At 33.6% G+C, this 14,391-nt stretch overlaps 2 protein-coding genes and 1 pseudogene across 3 annotated transcripts; all 3 read right to left on the reverse strand.

The window, feature by feature from the left end:
• Positions 1-569: 569 nt before the first annotated feature.
• LOC111276885 (uncharacterized) lies at positions 570-8,158 on the reverse strand. The gene is made up of 7 exons (XM_022862828.2): positions 7,815-8,158; positions 5,713-5,803; positions 4,573-4,688; positions 4,057-4,116; positions 3,913-3,978; positions 941-1,147; positions 570-852 (listed from the first exon to the last, which is right to left on the reverse strand). Exons 1-6 carry the CDS (start codon positions 7,869-7,871, stop codon positions 953-955), a joined length of 585 nt encoding a protein of 194 aa, XP_022718563.1. The 5' UTR covers positions 7,872-8,158; the 3' UTR covers positions 570-852; positions 941-952.
• A 1,306-nt stretch (positions 8,159-9,464) lies between these two features.
• On the reverse strand, positions 9,465-11,571 carry LOC111277728 (uncharacterized protein At1g28695-like). The gene is made up of 3 exons (XM_089763718.1): positions 11,305-11,571; positions 10,868-11,233; positions 9,465-10,073 (listed from the first exon to the last, which is right to left on the reverse strand). The coding sequence occupies exons 1-3, from the start codon at positions 11,476-11,478 to the stop codon at positions 9,549-9,551; spliced, it is 1,065 nt and encodes a 354-aa protein (XP_089619844.1). The 5' UTR covers positions 11,479-11,571; the 3' UTR covers positions 9,465-9,548.
• Positions 11,572-12,243: 672 nt separating this feature from the next.
• Positions 12,244-13,980, reverse strand: LOC111277729 (anthocyanidin 3-O-glucosyltransferase UFGT-like; annotated as a pseudogene). The gene is made up of 2 exons (XR_016343547.1): positions 13,356-13,980; positions 12,244-13,215 (listed from the first exon to the last, which is right to left on the reverse strand). The product of XR_016343547.1 is annotated as an anthocyanidin 3-O-glucosyltransferase UFGT-like (transcript).
• Between the last annotated feature and the right edge of the window lie 411 nt (positions 13,981-14,391).

The following is a 14,391-nucleotide window of genomic DNA, read 5'->3' on the forward strand; positions in this document are numbered from 1 at the left end:
GAAATTTCAAAGTCTCAAATCTAATCATCTCTTTCATCTCCCCCGGTAGCTGCTGTCTCTGTCAATTTCCTGCACTCTCTTAACCTCTTGACAATGAGTTGCACCGGTGTTCTTCAGCTCTCGAATATCAATTGTGTATCCAAATAAATATTAATAGTAAATATAAAAGAGTGAATCAGCATCACGATATGCCAAAAGCTCAAATAGATGAGTGCATAAGTTTACGCCAAGCATGCTTTAGCAGATTTAAGTTTTTTTTGCCAAAAAACATATTTAAGTTTTAAGCAAAAATCCTTTGAGCTCGAAATGAGATACATTCATGTTCGTGCAAAGCTTACAGAAACATATTAACCAAGCAACGTTTAAATAAGGCATAGCTTGGATCATCTTGGTTCATTTGCAAGGGCAACCGCAAGAATTTATTTGAATAAATTGTTATAGAAAGTGTTTATTGTTTAAACTACAGAAATGAAATCTAGATTAGTTAAATTTAGAATCCCTTTTTTTTTTTTTTTTCATGTTTTTGTTTCTACTATTTGGATCAACATTTGCAGCAAAAACCTAAAAAATGAGAGATAATTAACAATCATTTTCCACTTCACATATAAGAGTAAGTGTCAATCAAAATATCCCCGGTGAGTTAACAATTTTCATTGGAAGTAATGCCTGCCTTTTAATATACACATTGGACAAATTCATTTGTCTAAGTGCCACAAACAGCGGAAGGGAAGCACCCCTAGTAAAAAACTTCATCAGCTTCAGACTCACTAAACAAAGAAAACTTTGATTACAATTCCGGACATCCCGATGGTTAAACACGGCTTACAAGCTTCAATGCTTCCGATAATGTACCTGAGAAATTAAATGAAGTCATTATGGTTTATTTTCTCATCATCAAGATCCGTTTTAATGCCATATAGGCGATAAAAAGACTTCCAACCTGTATTTATGTTTAGAACGATGATGAACCCAGTGATGATGAATATCCAGCAGCTTTCATCTCCTTGAGAGTTCCGGCTAACCAGTCCAAGCCCTCGTAGAGGCCATCCCCTCTAAGTGCGCAAGTACCTTGAATGTGCCATTTTCTGTTCTTCAGATCAAAAAGGCCTAATCCGTTACATACCTCCATTGCGGTCATTGCTCCTTTCTGGAACGAGAAAACTCAAAATCAGATAAAAATGAAAGACATTTTCTGCAACGAAACTTTGATGTACACATCATAGTACAAGGACACAAAAACAATAATAGCTGATTCACTTCAACTGGCAAGCACAAAAGATGATTATTGAAGATTGCTCTGTTCATCTTAGATATCCAGCCAAAAAAAAAAAGTAAGGAAGAGGGAGAAAAGAACTAGCCCTTTTCATCTGCAACATAATAACAGCCTAAACAATTGGATGGAGATAAGAACAAAAGCAAAAACAAAATTAAAATGATGACTATTAAAAACATTAGATATTGATGCATAGAAACAGAGAGACACATCTCCACACAATCTCCACATTACATTATTAGCAGAGATGTAAGAATAACATCAAGAAATCCAAACAAAACAAATATGAGGCATATTGGTATTGCTAGGTTAATAGTGCACACCTATTTCATCAGTCATTTAAAAGTTGCTACCCAAGAAAATTTAGTCTTTACAACTTGATCACCTTCAAAAGACAAATTTCTAAAACTCAATAGCTTGTCTCATCATCCAAACTGAAATACTATTCAGTGTGAAAGCACACCTAGAAATAAATAATTAAAACAACAGAAACACTGAATTTTAAGCCGGGAAGTGACAATTTTTGATTACAAACTTCCTTGTCTGCATTAGCCTATGCTCTAACTTCATGGCTTCCACTTTCTCCAAAATACAAGAAATTTCACAATAAAATATTTCTATATACATTTTGGGTAGTTTGGTTAAGTATTAATTGCCATGGGAGAATTCCAATTCCGGAAAATCCATTATTTAACCCAATTTCTTAGAATAAAGCCTCATTTAAGAGGCTACAAGCTCCCTCAGAACCTAGCCATAATTTAAATATGTCCATATTGTGCCAAAAGGAACAGAAGGAAAGAGAAAGCCACTGATGCAGTTGACTTGAGACAATCTAACAACACAGACGTACATGCAGGTTAACTAGAGGGAACTAGATATCCATGTTATAACTTGAAAACATTGGTGGCAGGATGCATGGCTCAGAGTAATTAGGGAGAAATCCTGGATAGCATCATTTACAGAGTGCATCACAATATCTTACGAACATTTGGAAGTCTGTGAAACAAATACTAGACAGCACAGGTGGGAAATAGTATTATCAAGAAGACCCTAACAGGATACATAACATACAAAGATCACATGAATAACTTTATACTATTGATGCAAAATATCTTCAGAAGGATACAGAAACATGCTAATATCACATGAATAACTTGTAGGCTAAATTATTATAACAGGTTTTAATGTCCTAAAGTTGACACTTGACATGACTGGCAGTCAACCACATAAAAGCTACAGCAATCAACCACACTCCAGCCTAGTCGGTTCTAACCATCCGAAAAAAAAAAGAAATCCTAACAGTCTACAATCTGATCAAACATAACAAGCACTCTTAAAGAAGTCCTTTTGGTTCAAATGCTGCATTATTCTATGCATGACCACAACATATACTCCTAACAGCCATAATAATTTAATCAAACTGCACTAATAGGACACTCACAACAACCTGGTCCATTTATATGCTGATTGCTTCTTAGCAGAGAACACTGAAAAGACTCCTGTGTTTCATAATTTCATCCAACCAAAAGCAACATTGAATTGTGTTTAGTCCAGGGAAGCTAAGCACCCATGCTGCAATTTCTCAGATGGACAATTTTAAGGCAAAAACAGTTTTCAGACAATGACAAAATGATGCCTTTTTCAATGTTGAAACATGTCAGAGGAGGATCCCTGGGTTAAGGATTTACAACTCATACAAGCATTCATTGAGGAATCTCATATTGACTCATAATTTGGACATTTTTTAATGTTAAAAAAGAAAAAAGGGCGATGGGAAACAAGAACACAAGATAAACAATGAATGAAGTTATCAAACATGCAGCTATACATGAAAGCCATATTTTATAGATAATGGGCAATGAGGCAATTAAATGATGCACTTCTTCAAGTAGAAACAACTTAAGGGTGGACCCCTGGGTTAGGGATTTCCAGCTCATGAGATCATTCATTAAGGAATATTCTATTGAGTCATAATTTGGACACCTTTTCTACAGAAATTGTTAATGATAAAAAAAGGAAGGGGATGGAAGGGCTAATAAAGAGGTATCACATTACATTGTCAATAAATTAAGTCATCAAACATGCAGCTACACATGAAAGCCATATTTTACCAATAATGGACAATGAGGCAACATTTTGTTCTAAATCTTTATTCAAAGGTAAGATGCAACCTGATTATGATAATCAGACATGTCAAATGATATTTAAGAGCTCATAGCATAAATAAATAACATAATTTTCTATACACAAAAACATGCAATAGTACTATTTTCTTCATATGTTACAATCATAGATACTATTAAAGTTCAGTTTCTTTGCTGCTATTAATCTTTTGCTGATCCAGAAGTATATAACAAAAAGGAGGACTATAGTCTGACACTTTAGAAGACCTTCAATGTTTTGGCTCTTTTAATAACTTTTTCATTACATGTAAGAAAGCAAAACACACTTAAGACAAAACAGCAAGCAAATGAAAAGACAAGAATCCCTTTTCAACACTAAAATATCCAAGAGACTGTTATGTCAGACTGCTCAAAATTGCATGCCTGTGTTCTCCATAGTTCATCTTGCAGATACCACTCGCATTTTGCAGTATACACAGAAAGACATAGATCTAAAACCACTAATAGAAAACATACCATGTCCTGCTTGTTGGCCAACACCAAGATGACACTGTTGAGCATGAACGGGTCATTGATGATAGTCTGAAAGAATACTAAAAAAAATGAGACAGTGTTAAGCCCAAATGTCTAACAAGTTTGAGTATGTTATAACTTTACAACCTGAAATTCTTGTTTAGCTTTGCCAATCCTCTCTCGGTCCAAGGAATCGACAACATAGATCTGCACAGATATATATATTAGAGAGAGATATGAATGCGCTTATCTTTTCAATCAGTAGTGAAGAACACAAACAATTTAACTAATTAAATCTGTCAGTTTTGACAAAAGGATGAGAAATATTAACCAACATAGAAATTATAAAAAACCTCCTAGTTTGACATTGTACCTAATCTCTCAAATTTAAAAAATACAAGTTTCCCTCTGAAATGACAACAAAAGAAAACATTATGTAATAAAACAAATCATATAAAATGGAAAAATAAGGAGAAAGAGCAGCTCTAAGATAAAAGGGAATATGTCTAATATTGATATGCTAGGAGGCATTTGCAATCTAGGCTTTTGCAATCTAAGTAACCAATAAATGGCACATATTGATATCAATCAGAAGAAACATTAAAGGGAGAAAAGATATTTCTTTTTCTTTTTTTTTTTTTTTTGGAGAGGGCTAATTATCACCAGTCCATCTGTATTATTAAAGTAGTGCCTCCAGAGTGGCCTTAGTTTCTCTTGTCCACCAACGTCCCAAACTGTGAACATCACATTCTTGTATTGGACTTTCTCCACGTTGAAGCCTGGAGGAGATAACAACAAGAACTCAGTTTTCATATAAACTTTTATAACCTCATGAGAAAATTTCATAACATCTAATTTATAGCCAAGAAGAAATTTCAAAAAAAAAAAGAAGATAAGGATCCCAGAGATTTTACAAGGAAAATGAAATAAGACCAGAAAACTAATCCATGACATACGTCAGGAAGAAACTTTGAGAAAAAGAAACAGATTCCAAAGATTACACAAGGAAAAGGAATTAGGACAAACAAAAACTAATCAATGATAATATCTGATACACACTGAATCAAAGTTCACACAACTCAACCACTTGGTTCACATAAAGCCTATGATGAAGAAGGCTAGAGAAGCGCCATCTCTGTCCCAGACAACAACCATATTGCAATAGAAAGCTGGTGCATGACACAGTCACAGGGAAACTTTGTAAATAAGCTAAAACTTGCTATTGACACGTAAGTCTAAACTAATCAGCAACACAGGCCGAGTGGACATGGTGAAAAACTATTGAATAATAATATTTCCTTAGATCATGCAATCCCATTTTATAGTGATTTGGGCCAACCAGGAAGAGCAGTCTTTTCATAGATGCAAGAGCATCCAACCAAAGTAAAGGATATAAGGACCCACTAGTACAGTTGGACAGGTTTGCTAGTTTTATGAAGCATTAAAATTTAAATCTTCAAGGGTTGCATTTTCAAAAGCAAAACAATAATTAGTTTCACTATTATGGTTTTAGGCCTTCCAGAAGTGGCACCTTGCATGTCATTTTTATCAAAGAAAGGCTGAGAATGTGACAAACAACAAAAACAACGCAAAAATACATGATAAACAAATCAACAAAACATGATCCAATCATTTTGCAAGAATATCATCATAAAAACCTATTTATATTTATAATGAGAAGAAAAAAAGAAGAGAGTACTGTCAAGAGCTCCAGAGAGGACCAAAAAAACAGCAAAATACAAGAGCCTCAATCGTGTAATCAACCATTTTTAAAATCAAGTTGTTATGAGATAAGTTACCTACCAATAGTGGGGACTGTTGATAAAACTTCTCCGATGTGCAACTTGTACAATATAGTAGTTTTGCCAGCTGCATCGAGGCCAAGCATCACAACCTAAGCCAGATCCAGAAAAAATTACACATAAGAGAGGAAAATATAAAGTTAAATGAAAAAGTCAACAGCACTTGTGTCTAAGTATAAGAGTACTTATAAACTAGAAGAGCCTTCAATAAATAGGCTGGCATAAATAATAATAAAATAATACTACATGTGGCACAGAAAAGACATGAGAAATACGCTACTGCTTAAATTAAGAAAGTTAAAAACAATATACTAATTTATCAGCAATGCACTGGCTTCGACTCTAGATTCTAAAGTGAACTCATATCAAAACACTGCCTCTATTTTAAAAAAGTGGACAATATTAATTTAAGCTGATAAAAAATATAATTCATTACATGTTTGATTCATCTATAAATATCTGTCGTGGCACCTAAACTTCAACAAAATGAGAAAACTAAGCCACTGTTTGACTTCAATCGTACTCATGTCAATAATACGAAGCACTATTTACTATTTCTAGATCCTCCAACATAGTCTAATGGCAATGCAGAATATCAAGTAAACATGATATTAATAAATTCCCCATAGCAAATCACATATAATTCCACCACATAACAAGCAATGGCAATGCAGAATATCAAGTAAACATGCTATTAATAAATTCCCGATGGTAAATCACATATAATTCCACCACATAATAAGCTTATAATAAAGCATGTATGGATATTACAATCCTTTTTAGGAATGCATCAGAACCTAAATGAAGTCAATGTGCATTTAGTACAACTTCATGCTTCACAATTACAGATTCTTAAGATAAATATTTCAGAAATTTATTCAAAAATAAATATACATTTTCCAGATAAGACAACCGCTCAAAAGATAAATTGAAACAGCTTTAAGATTCCTTTCTCATTGGTTAGAATATATGGGTTAATGGGTTTGTTATCATCTTCAATGGCAAGGAACTGCCAAGAATATTTGATGCACTAGTTATACCGAACAACAATTAATCAACAACATTTAATTATTTCTTGTTACTACATCCAACTAGATAATTGAAGGGGGAAAAAAGACAACATAAAATTAAAAAATTTTACTTCACGAGAAGACTTTTGCCAATACATTGACCAATTTAAAAGACATAACCAATAAATAGATGCATACAGGATTCAACAAATGAAACAGTCTGCCAATTTTAAATATTCTAGTTCTGCATTATCTATTGCATGTCCTATTAGCAATAGAATATAAAAACTAGAGCAAATGTAAGTCATGCACGCTGGTAAACATGCTGAGCCTTGCCAAGAGTGAAAAAAAAAAAAAAATGGTGAGTTAACTTACTCTAAATGCTCAATAATATTAATGGCAAAACCATCCAATTGTTGGTCTGTTTTTCATTTATGTCACTCCAGCCAGAGTTAGCTATGGCAAACATTGAAAGAGCGAAGACATCTGGTATGATTTTCATTTCTACCAGCAAGGTAATAGATGTAAACACTTGCATCATTCAACTCAAATTATGACATAAAAACCCTGTCTTTGCCACTCCCATGCCATGGAAGCAACAAAAAATTGATTTTCTGACACGATGGACAACCGTTTTTATATGATACAAAAACATTCCTTAAAACAGCCAGAACTGACAAATTTTTCCTGCAACAAAAAATCCTAATACAATAAAGGTTTTCTAGTTCACAGGTTGATCCCATTTTTTTTTTTTTTTAACACAATTTAGTGAAAAGCAATGAAAAGATTTAGCTAAATTTACAGACATCTACAACTTCATATCACTAACCAATTAGAGAAAACTTTGAGCAGTTCCTAACATAAGTCAATTGGAGATTAGATCTTCAGCAAACTACATCGTCTTTTATGGCTTTCAAGCTATAGCAATAACAATGGTAAGGAATTTCCTCAATTCTACATTAATTATAAACCGGAAAAATCGGACAAAACAAAAAACCCTAACGATGATGGAAAATTCAGTTAAAAAATAAAAAGAAATAGAAATAGTCAATCATTAACAAACAAAAGAAATAAATAGAGAGAAGAAAAATACCCTCATCTCTGTGTTACCGAAAAAGGTATCGAAGAGCTTACGAAAAGCTTGACCCATGCCTTTTTAATTTTCGATTCTTTCTCTTTTTTTCAAAAAAACAACTGACTTCTGATTTTAATTTTTCGTTTTTTTTTTTTTCTCTTTCTCTCTAACAAAAAAAGCTGAGAAATTTGGATTATCAAAAGGTCGCGTTTGTTTGCTGAACAGAAGGGAGGATGATTTTGATTTTTGGCTTTTTCTTTTTTCCTTTTTTCTTTTATTTCGAAGATGTTTCGTGGTGAAATGGAACAGAAGCGGGCGGAATACGGGCTATGCAGTTTACTCCTTTTACAACTTTTGACGGAAGGGCAATTCTAAATTTTATTTTATTTTTTTTTAACATTTTTTTCATATTAATTTTAAAATGCTTTAATTCTTTCTTTATTTAGCATTTTATATACGTTTTAGACAAAACTTTACATAAAGATTTTAATTAGGTAAATTTCATACGACTTTTCATTAAAAACGATTAAATAGAAAATAATATAATCATAAAAAATTGGTAAATCGATAAAATTTGATGACTAAATTAGAAACTATATGAACAATTAAGGGGTATGCTAGTAATCGATCTATTACAACAAATTCAAGGCTTAATTCATGCTACTATTTTAGATGATGCTATTTAATAAATTTAACTTTTTAATATTAGTATTTTATAATTTTTATTTTTAAATTAAAATATCCTTTATAAAAGAATAAATAAATAAAATATTAAAACCTAAAATTTTCATAATAATTAATGGAACTAAATGAATGGTTAAGACTTAATTTGTCGTCAATTGAAAATTATAATTTAAAAAATCTAATTTTTTTAAAATATTTACAATTAAATTATCAGATTTGAATTTTAACTATTAAATTAAGAGTTTAATATTTTAATCGAAAATTAAGAGACTATTGATTTTGAGAAAAAAGCATTGTGGTCCCTTAATACAAAAAATAGCTGGAAGGATTAACAGCTGGACTTCCAAAAGATTATCTTATGATGGTCGTTTACAATTAATACAATTAGTCCTTCCGCTTTACAAAATTTCGGTGTTCTTTATCATCTTGTCATAGGAAAAAGTTATCAAAAAAATCAACCAATTATCTCCAGCTTTTTCCATGGAAAGGCAGAGAATTTTTCAATTTTTCAACTAACATCACACCGAGTCCTTGAGTTCTAACACAAGTGATCAGATGGTCAGTCCGAATGGTCTTGATACTCCACTTGGTAGGAATTTGAGAGAAGCTATGGGACTAACCACATTTGTTTTCACTACAAAGTTGAAGGAGCATTCAATTACGAAAGAAGATGATAGCTCATTATAGCATTGACTTTAACTCAAGCGAAAGACATGTATTCTATTCACAAAAGAAGATCAAAGAGAATAATGCATGTTGAGAAAAGGAAGCTAAAATCCAAGATGTTAATTGCACGGTTAAGGAAAAGAAATAAGTCACATGACGTGATATGTGCTTGGATCTCGACGTAAAAGATGTAGTTGACGAAGATAGTCAGTAAGAAACAAAGAAAATCCTTCTTAAGTAAAATTGAAATATATATATATATATATATATATATCCACTCAAAACGAAAGCAAAAACATTCCCAATAAAGATTAAAGATCCATATTGAAGTTTAAAAGCTAACTTAAGTAAGATCTATAATAATTAAACCTTTGTTGACTTTGATATAGTCTGCTCAACTTATTATCTTTCTTTCCAGGAGTTCTTACATCCGGTATGTGCTGACCATTTGAAACCTCTGATTATATTATCCGCATCCGCAGGATGTTTAGTCATGGCTGCTTTGAATCGCTTCCAGTCATAGAGAACCACCGTTAGATCTCCAAACTTTGCGCTTATGTGACGACAACAATTCGCATGGACAGTGGTTACCGTGGCGACATCTCGACTTTCTTGACAAAAACCACTGAAATGCCTCGTCTCCAAGAACCTTACTTGGAGATCCAGTCGGGTGAAGAGCCCATCATGCATTAGTTCTTGCAAGACCTGTTGATCGTTTTTCCCTGTGAAATGATCCTTTTGGGAATACCATGTATCGTACAATGAGATTGTCTTGTTGTTTGATTTGATGTAATAGAAACCTGTGTTGATGAAATTATGCTCCGGTCGAGGGTCACCAATGAATGAATCAACACTGATTTGCAGGTCCTTCATTTGGTTTGGACTTAATTTTGCAAATGGATTCCTTAGCCAAAGTATATCTGTATCCTAATAGAATGAGCAAACATTATGAGTTATAAGCAACATTACCAAATCTATATAATCTATGAGTTAGTATATAAAGTGGGTTAAGAAATTAATACATATATCATTTTTTTAATTAAAATTTATTTTAAATATAGCATAATAAAAACATGTTATCTTATTAATTTCGTTTATAAAATCTTAAAACTTTACTTAAAGTTGTTCAAACTCTAAATATTGATATATATATATATAATATTTTGAGAAATTTTATAGAAGTAAAAATGAATCTATCGGTTTTGCTTTATGCATGATAGCTATGTTCCATCCTAAATGAACTCTAAGTCTTAACTAAAATAGTATTAAAAAGTTCAACATTTAAATGGAGTTATTTAGTTAAGTAAATTTGTAGAATTCTTAATTAGAAACAATTGAATAAAGTGGGTTAAATAAGTAAATAAATAATATCTATATTTATATTATTATAAAACTTTAACTGAGTTTGGTATCAAAAATCAAGTGACATCAATTCAATTTTAAAAAATTACATAAAAATTTTATTAAAGTTCAAATAATAAAATGAATTTAAGAATAAAATGTCTATTTAAAAAAATATCATTAAATTTGTTGAAAATTGAAATTATATAATATTTAAAGATATACATGACTTGATTTTATAAGTTTTATTACTTTTTATTAATTCCCTTTATACTAGGATACCGAAACTATAACTTCACTTAGATAAAAATTTCATCTGAATAATTTCCAAGATAATTAACAGCTAGCATTAAAATTAACAAAGTTGGAAAAATTTGTACCGTAAAAATGAAGCTGTAGCCACGCTTGAGGACATCCAAAAGAAGAAGAGTCCTTCTCCATGTCATCTTGATATAGTCCTTTGACATGTAAACCTTCTCCCCACCAAAATCAACACCCTCCGTCACCAATCTGTAACAATGCAATCGCTTAAATTTGCACCGTTCATGGGCAGCTTGATCGACGGTAACAACTAGCAGATGGTCAAGCAGTGGTCTGGTACCTTCTCCGAACCAAAAGCTCTCCAAGAAAAGGTCCAGCATTGTTGTTTCTTCGTCAACACTTTGCTCAACATAAGCTTTGTTCACAACTGTAATGATCACGGTCTTGTTCGGCATGGAAGCATCCTCTAACGCTAAATCAAGCTCGTCTTTTCCCTGAATGATCAGTTTCAACACCAATAATATTAGTGTTGAGAGAAATCAATAATAGTAATAATATCATGCATGGAATAATTTATACTTACAGAATTAGAGCTTGGGCGGTTGCTTCGTTGGTAAGGGAGGAAAGGGTTAGATCTTGAAGGAAACCATAGACAAATGCAGAGAGCTGCAGTTAAAAGGAGAAAAACAATGGCAGAAGTTCCCATACAAGAATTCTTTGAATGATCCATGTATGCAAAAAAAGTGTTTGCGCGATAAATATATATATTTGTGTAGCAGGTGAAGCAGTGTTTCGGCTTTTAAAGAGTCCTGTGAGAAGGCGAGCAATGTGGGTGGGTTGGGTTTGGGTAGAACTATCATGCAAAATAGCTGAAGTCAGACCAGCCTTACGTACGCACTCATAACAAAAATAAAAGAAATTTCGTATAACAAATCAATTTTGTTAAAAAACAATTTATAACTGATTCATGTCACTAAAAATAAAATTATTTTGGAATAAAAATTAACAATAAATCAAAGAATGGATCTTTGTTAGGCTTTATCTAAAAATAGGTGATGGGCATGAGGGAGCCCAGACTCTGTTCATCTTTGGAATTTGCTTAAGCAAGTACGGCCCAAATTCAACAAGCTCTGCCTTACACATTTCAACTTATTAGGAGTAACTTCGGGCTATGCGAGAAAATTCAAGATTAAAAAATCTCATAATTCACATTCATTTCATAGGTTGAGATAATTATTATAATGCTCCCATTCTCGCAATAAAAAATTATAAAATATAATATAATATATATGTAATGATTTAAATTTATAATAATAAAATTTTTTTATAAAATAAAATTATGAAAATTTTGAATCAAAAGAATGTATATCTCTATGATTGATATAAAAACCAAGTTATATTTACATTCAGGGATGCTGGTGTTGTTTTACTAATTACCTCGCGGATATGAATGAATAGAGAACAACACATTTAGTATTTATAACAACATGCAATTATTATGCTTCAGATACTTGGATTGGAAGTCATTGGTTGAAACATTACATCCGAGACATAAAAGCTTACAATTCCGCACACTATACTCGATAATCAATTCTAGGCATAATTTTGGCTACATACTAAATCCAACAATTTCTTGAAATTTTCAGTAGAGCTCCCTTTTGGTCCAACTGCTTTTTGTGCAGCTTCTTTAACTTCCCTCAAATTTTCCTTCATTTTCTTCCCCTTTTCTTGTCCCAAAACTAGATCCAAGCTACTCATTATTTCTTTCTTTGTGAAAATTCCACTCTTAACAATCAAACCAATCTCCCAAACCTCCTCTACCATTCTTCCATTCAGCCTATGATCAGCAAAAAATTGCCTGAAAATCATTGGCACCCCACCCGCTATGCTCTCCACTAGTGAGTTCCAACCTCCATGAGTTATGAACACCCCAACAGCACCATGAGCTAGCACATCTATCTGGGGTGCCCATGGAACCACCATACCATTTGCCTTGTCTAGGAATCCATTGGGCAAATTTACCTTTAATTTATCTCTAAGGGACCATATAAATGGAACCCTGCTAGCTTCTAATGCTTCTGCTAGTGCTACAAGTTCATTTGGAGGTGGGGTTACAACCGAGCCAAAGCTGATATAAGCCACGGTTGCTGGTTTTGCTTGTCAAGTCATTTCAGGCAACCATATGAATCAGGAACTGATGGTGGTTGTGTTGAAAGAATGAAAGGTCCAACATTTAGGTATTGCTTGAACTTGGATTTGAAATCATTTGTCATAACAGGGTCTAGTTCTTCGAAAGAGTTTATGCAGACTGCAGCTGCCTAAGGTAGCACTTGGCCCATTTGATGCAGCATGCGAGACAAGAGTGATTCCAAGTTTCCAAAAAGGATTCCCTCAGGCAAGTCACGGATGCGTACATTAGACATTCCAGGAATGAAGTTGAGGGTTTCATCTTCTCGCCCAACAATGCCTGTATAGATTTACACAGACAGATGTAAGTAAATCCATCTCTGAAACCAATGATTAAGGGTTCCTTCCAATATATGATTGTAACATGGTAAAATGGAGGTGTTTTACAAAATAATAAAAAGAAAAAGAAAGGAAATATACCTCCAACGCCTAATTTTTCCCTTATAAGATCAGTATAAAGATGGGAAGAGAGGAAGCAAGCCCCAGCAGTCCAAAAGGGTAGCCAAGGCACACCATTCTCCTCCGCCATCTCTTTGGCAAACCAAAAGAAAGCATCAGTAACCAAGCTCACTTTTCTCCCTGTCTCTGCCACTGCCACTTCCATTCCCTTCCTGAAGTTCTCTGGCGCCACTTTCATGAAAAACTCAATGTCCTCCTGAGGCTTCCCAACAAAAACATAGCCTTCAGGGACCCCATCTGATACGTTATAGGCTTTAACGTTTGGTTGAGTTCGCTGGTATGAGGAAAAGATAGAGTTGTTGGAATGTGCAGTGCTGAAGAAGGAAAACAAATTGTTTGGGGAAGCGGAGACCAGGGGGTTGATGATGGTGAGGAGTGGAGCAGCGAGGGTGGAGAAGAGGAAGGCAAGAGCCGCGATTTGGAGGTCAGCAAGTTGAGGCATGTTGGTCAGATTGGTGCTGTGCTGTGTGAGAGAGGTTGTGATTTGTGAGCTTGTATGACAAGGGTTGGAAAATGGTGTTGCAATGGTTTAAGTAGTAGATGCCTATATTGAAAGTTTAACAAAAAAAAAAAAACCATGGGGTTGGCACATGCTTCTGGATACTCCTGCTGGTCTAAGTATGACAGATTAACTTCATAATCCCAAATCCCAACAAACCTTTTGTCGGACACTTGCAGAAATTGTGCTTCTCTTCAGTGAGTTGTAAGAATGATTGTCATGAGTAGTGTAAAATATTGCACTTGGTTATGATTAGAAGGCATACCAATGGGAACTGGTGCTTTCAACGCTTTCTATAGAAATAGAAGTGACTGGTCGCTTGAACTTTGAAGTGAAACCGAGTGATGCACATGCCGACACCCGTTCATTGTTGAATGGTCTGCTTTGCAAACTTTTGGGAATTGGACTGGGGACTGGGACTTCTACAAACAAGTAGTCAACTTCCACATTACATTTCTTGTAGGGTGTAAACAGTACGACAGATATTTTAATAAACAA

The sequence above is a fragment of the Durio zibethinus genome, chromosome 7 (genome assembly GCF_047325235.1).
Source record: "Durio zibethinus cultivar Kanyao isolate XHJ-2024 chromosome 7, ASM4732523v1, whole genome shotgun sequence".
NCBI classification, from domain to species: Eukaryota; Viridiplantae; Streptophyta; class Magnoliopsida; order Malvales; family Malvaceae; genus Durio; species Durio zibethinus.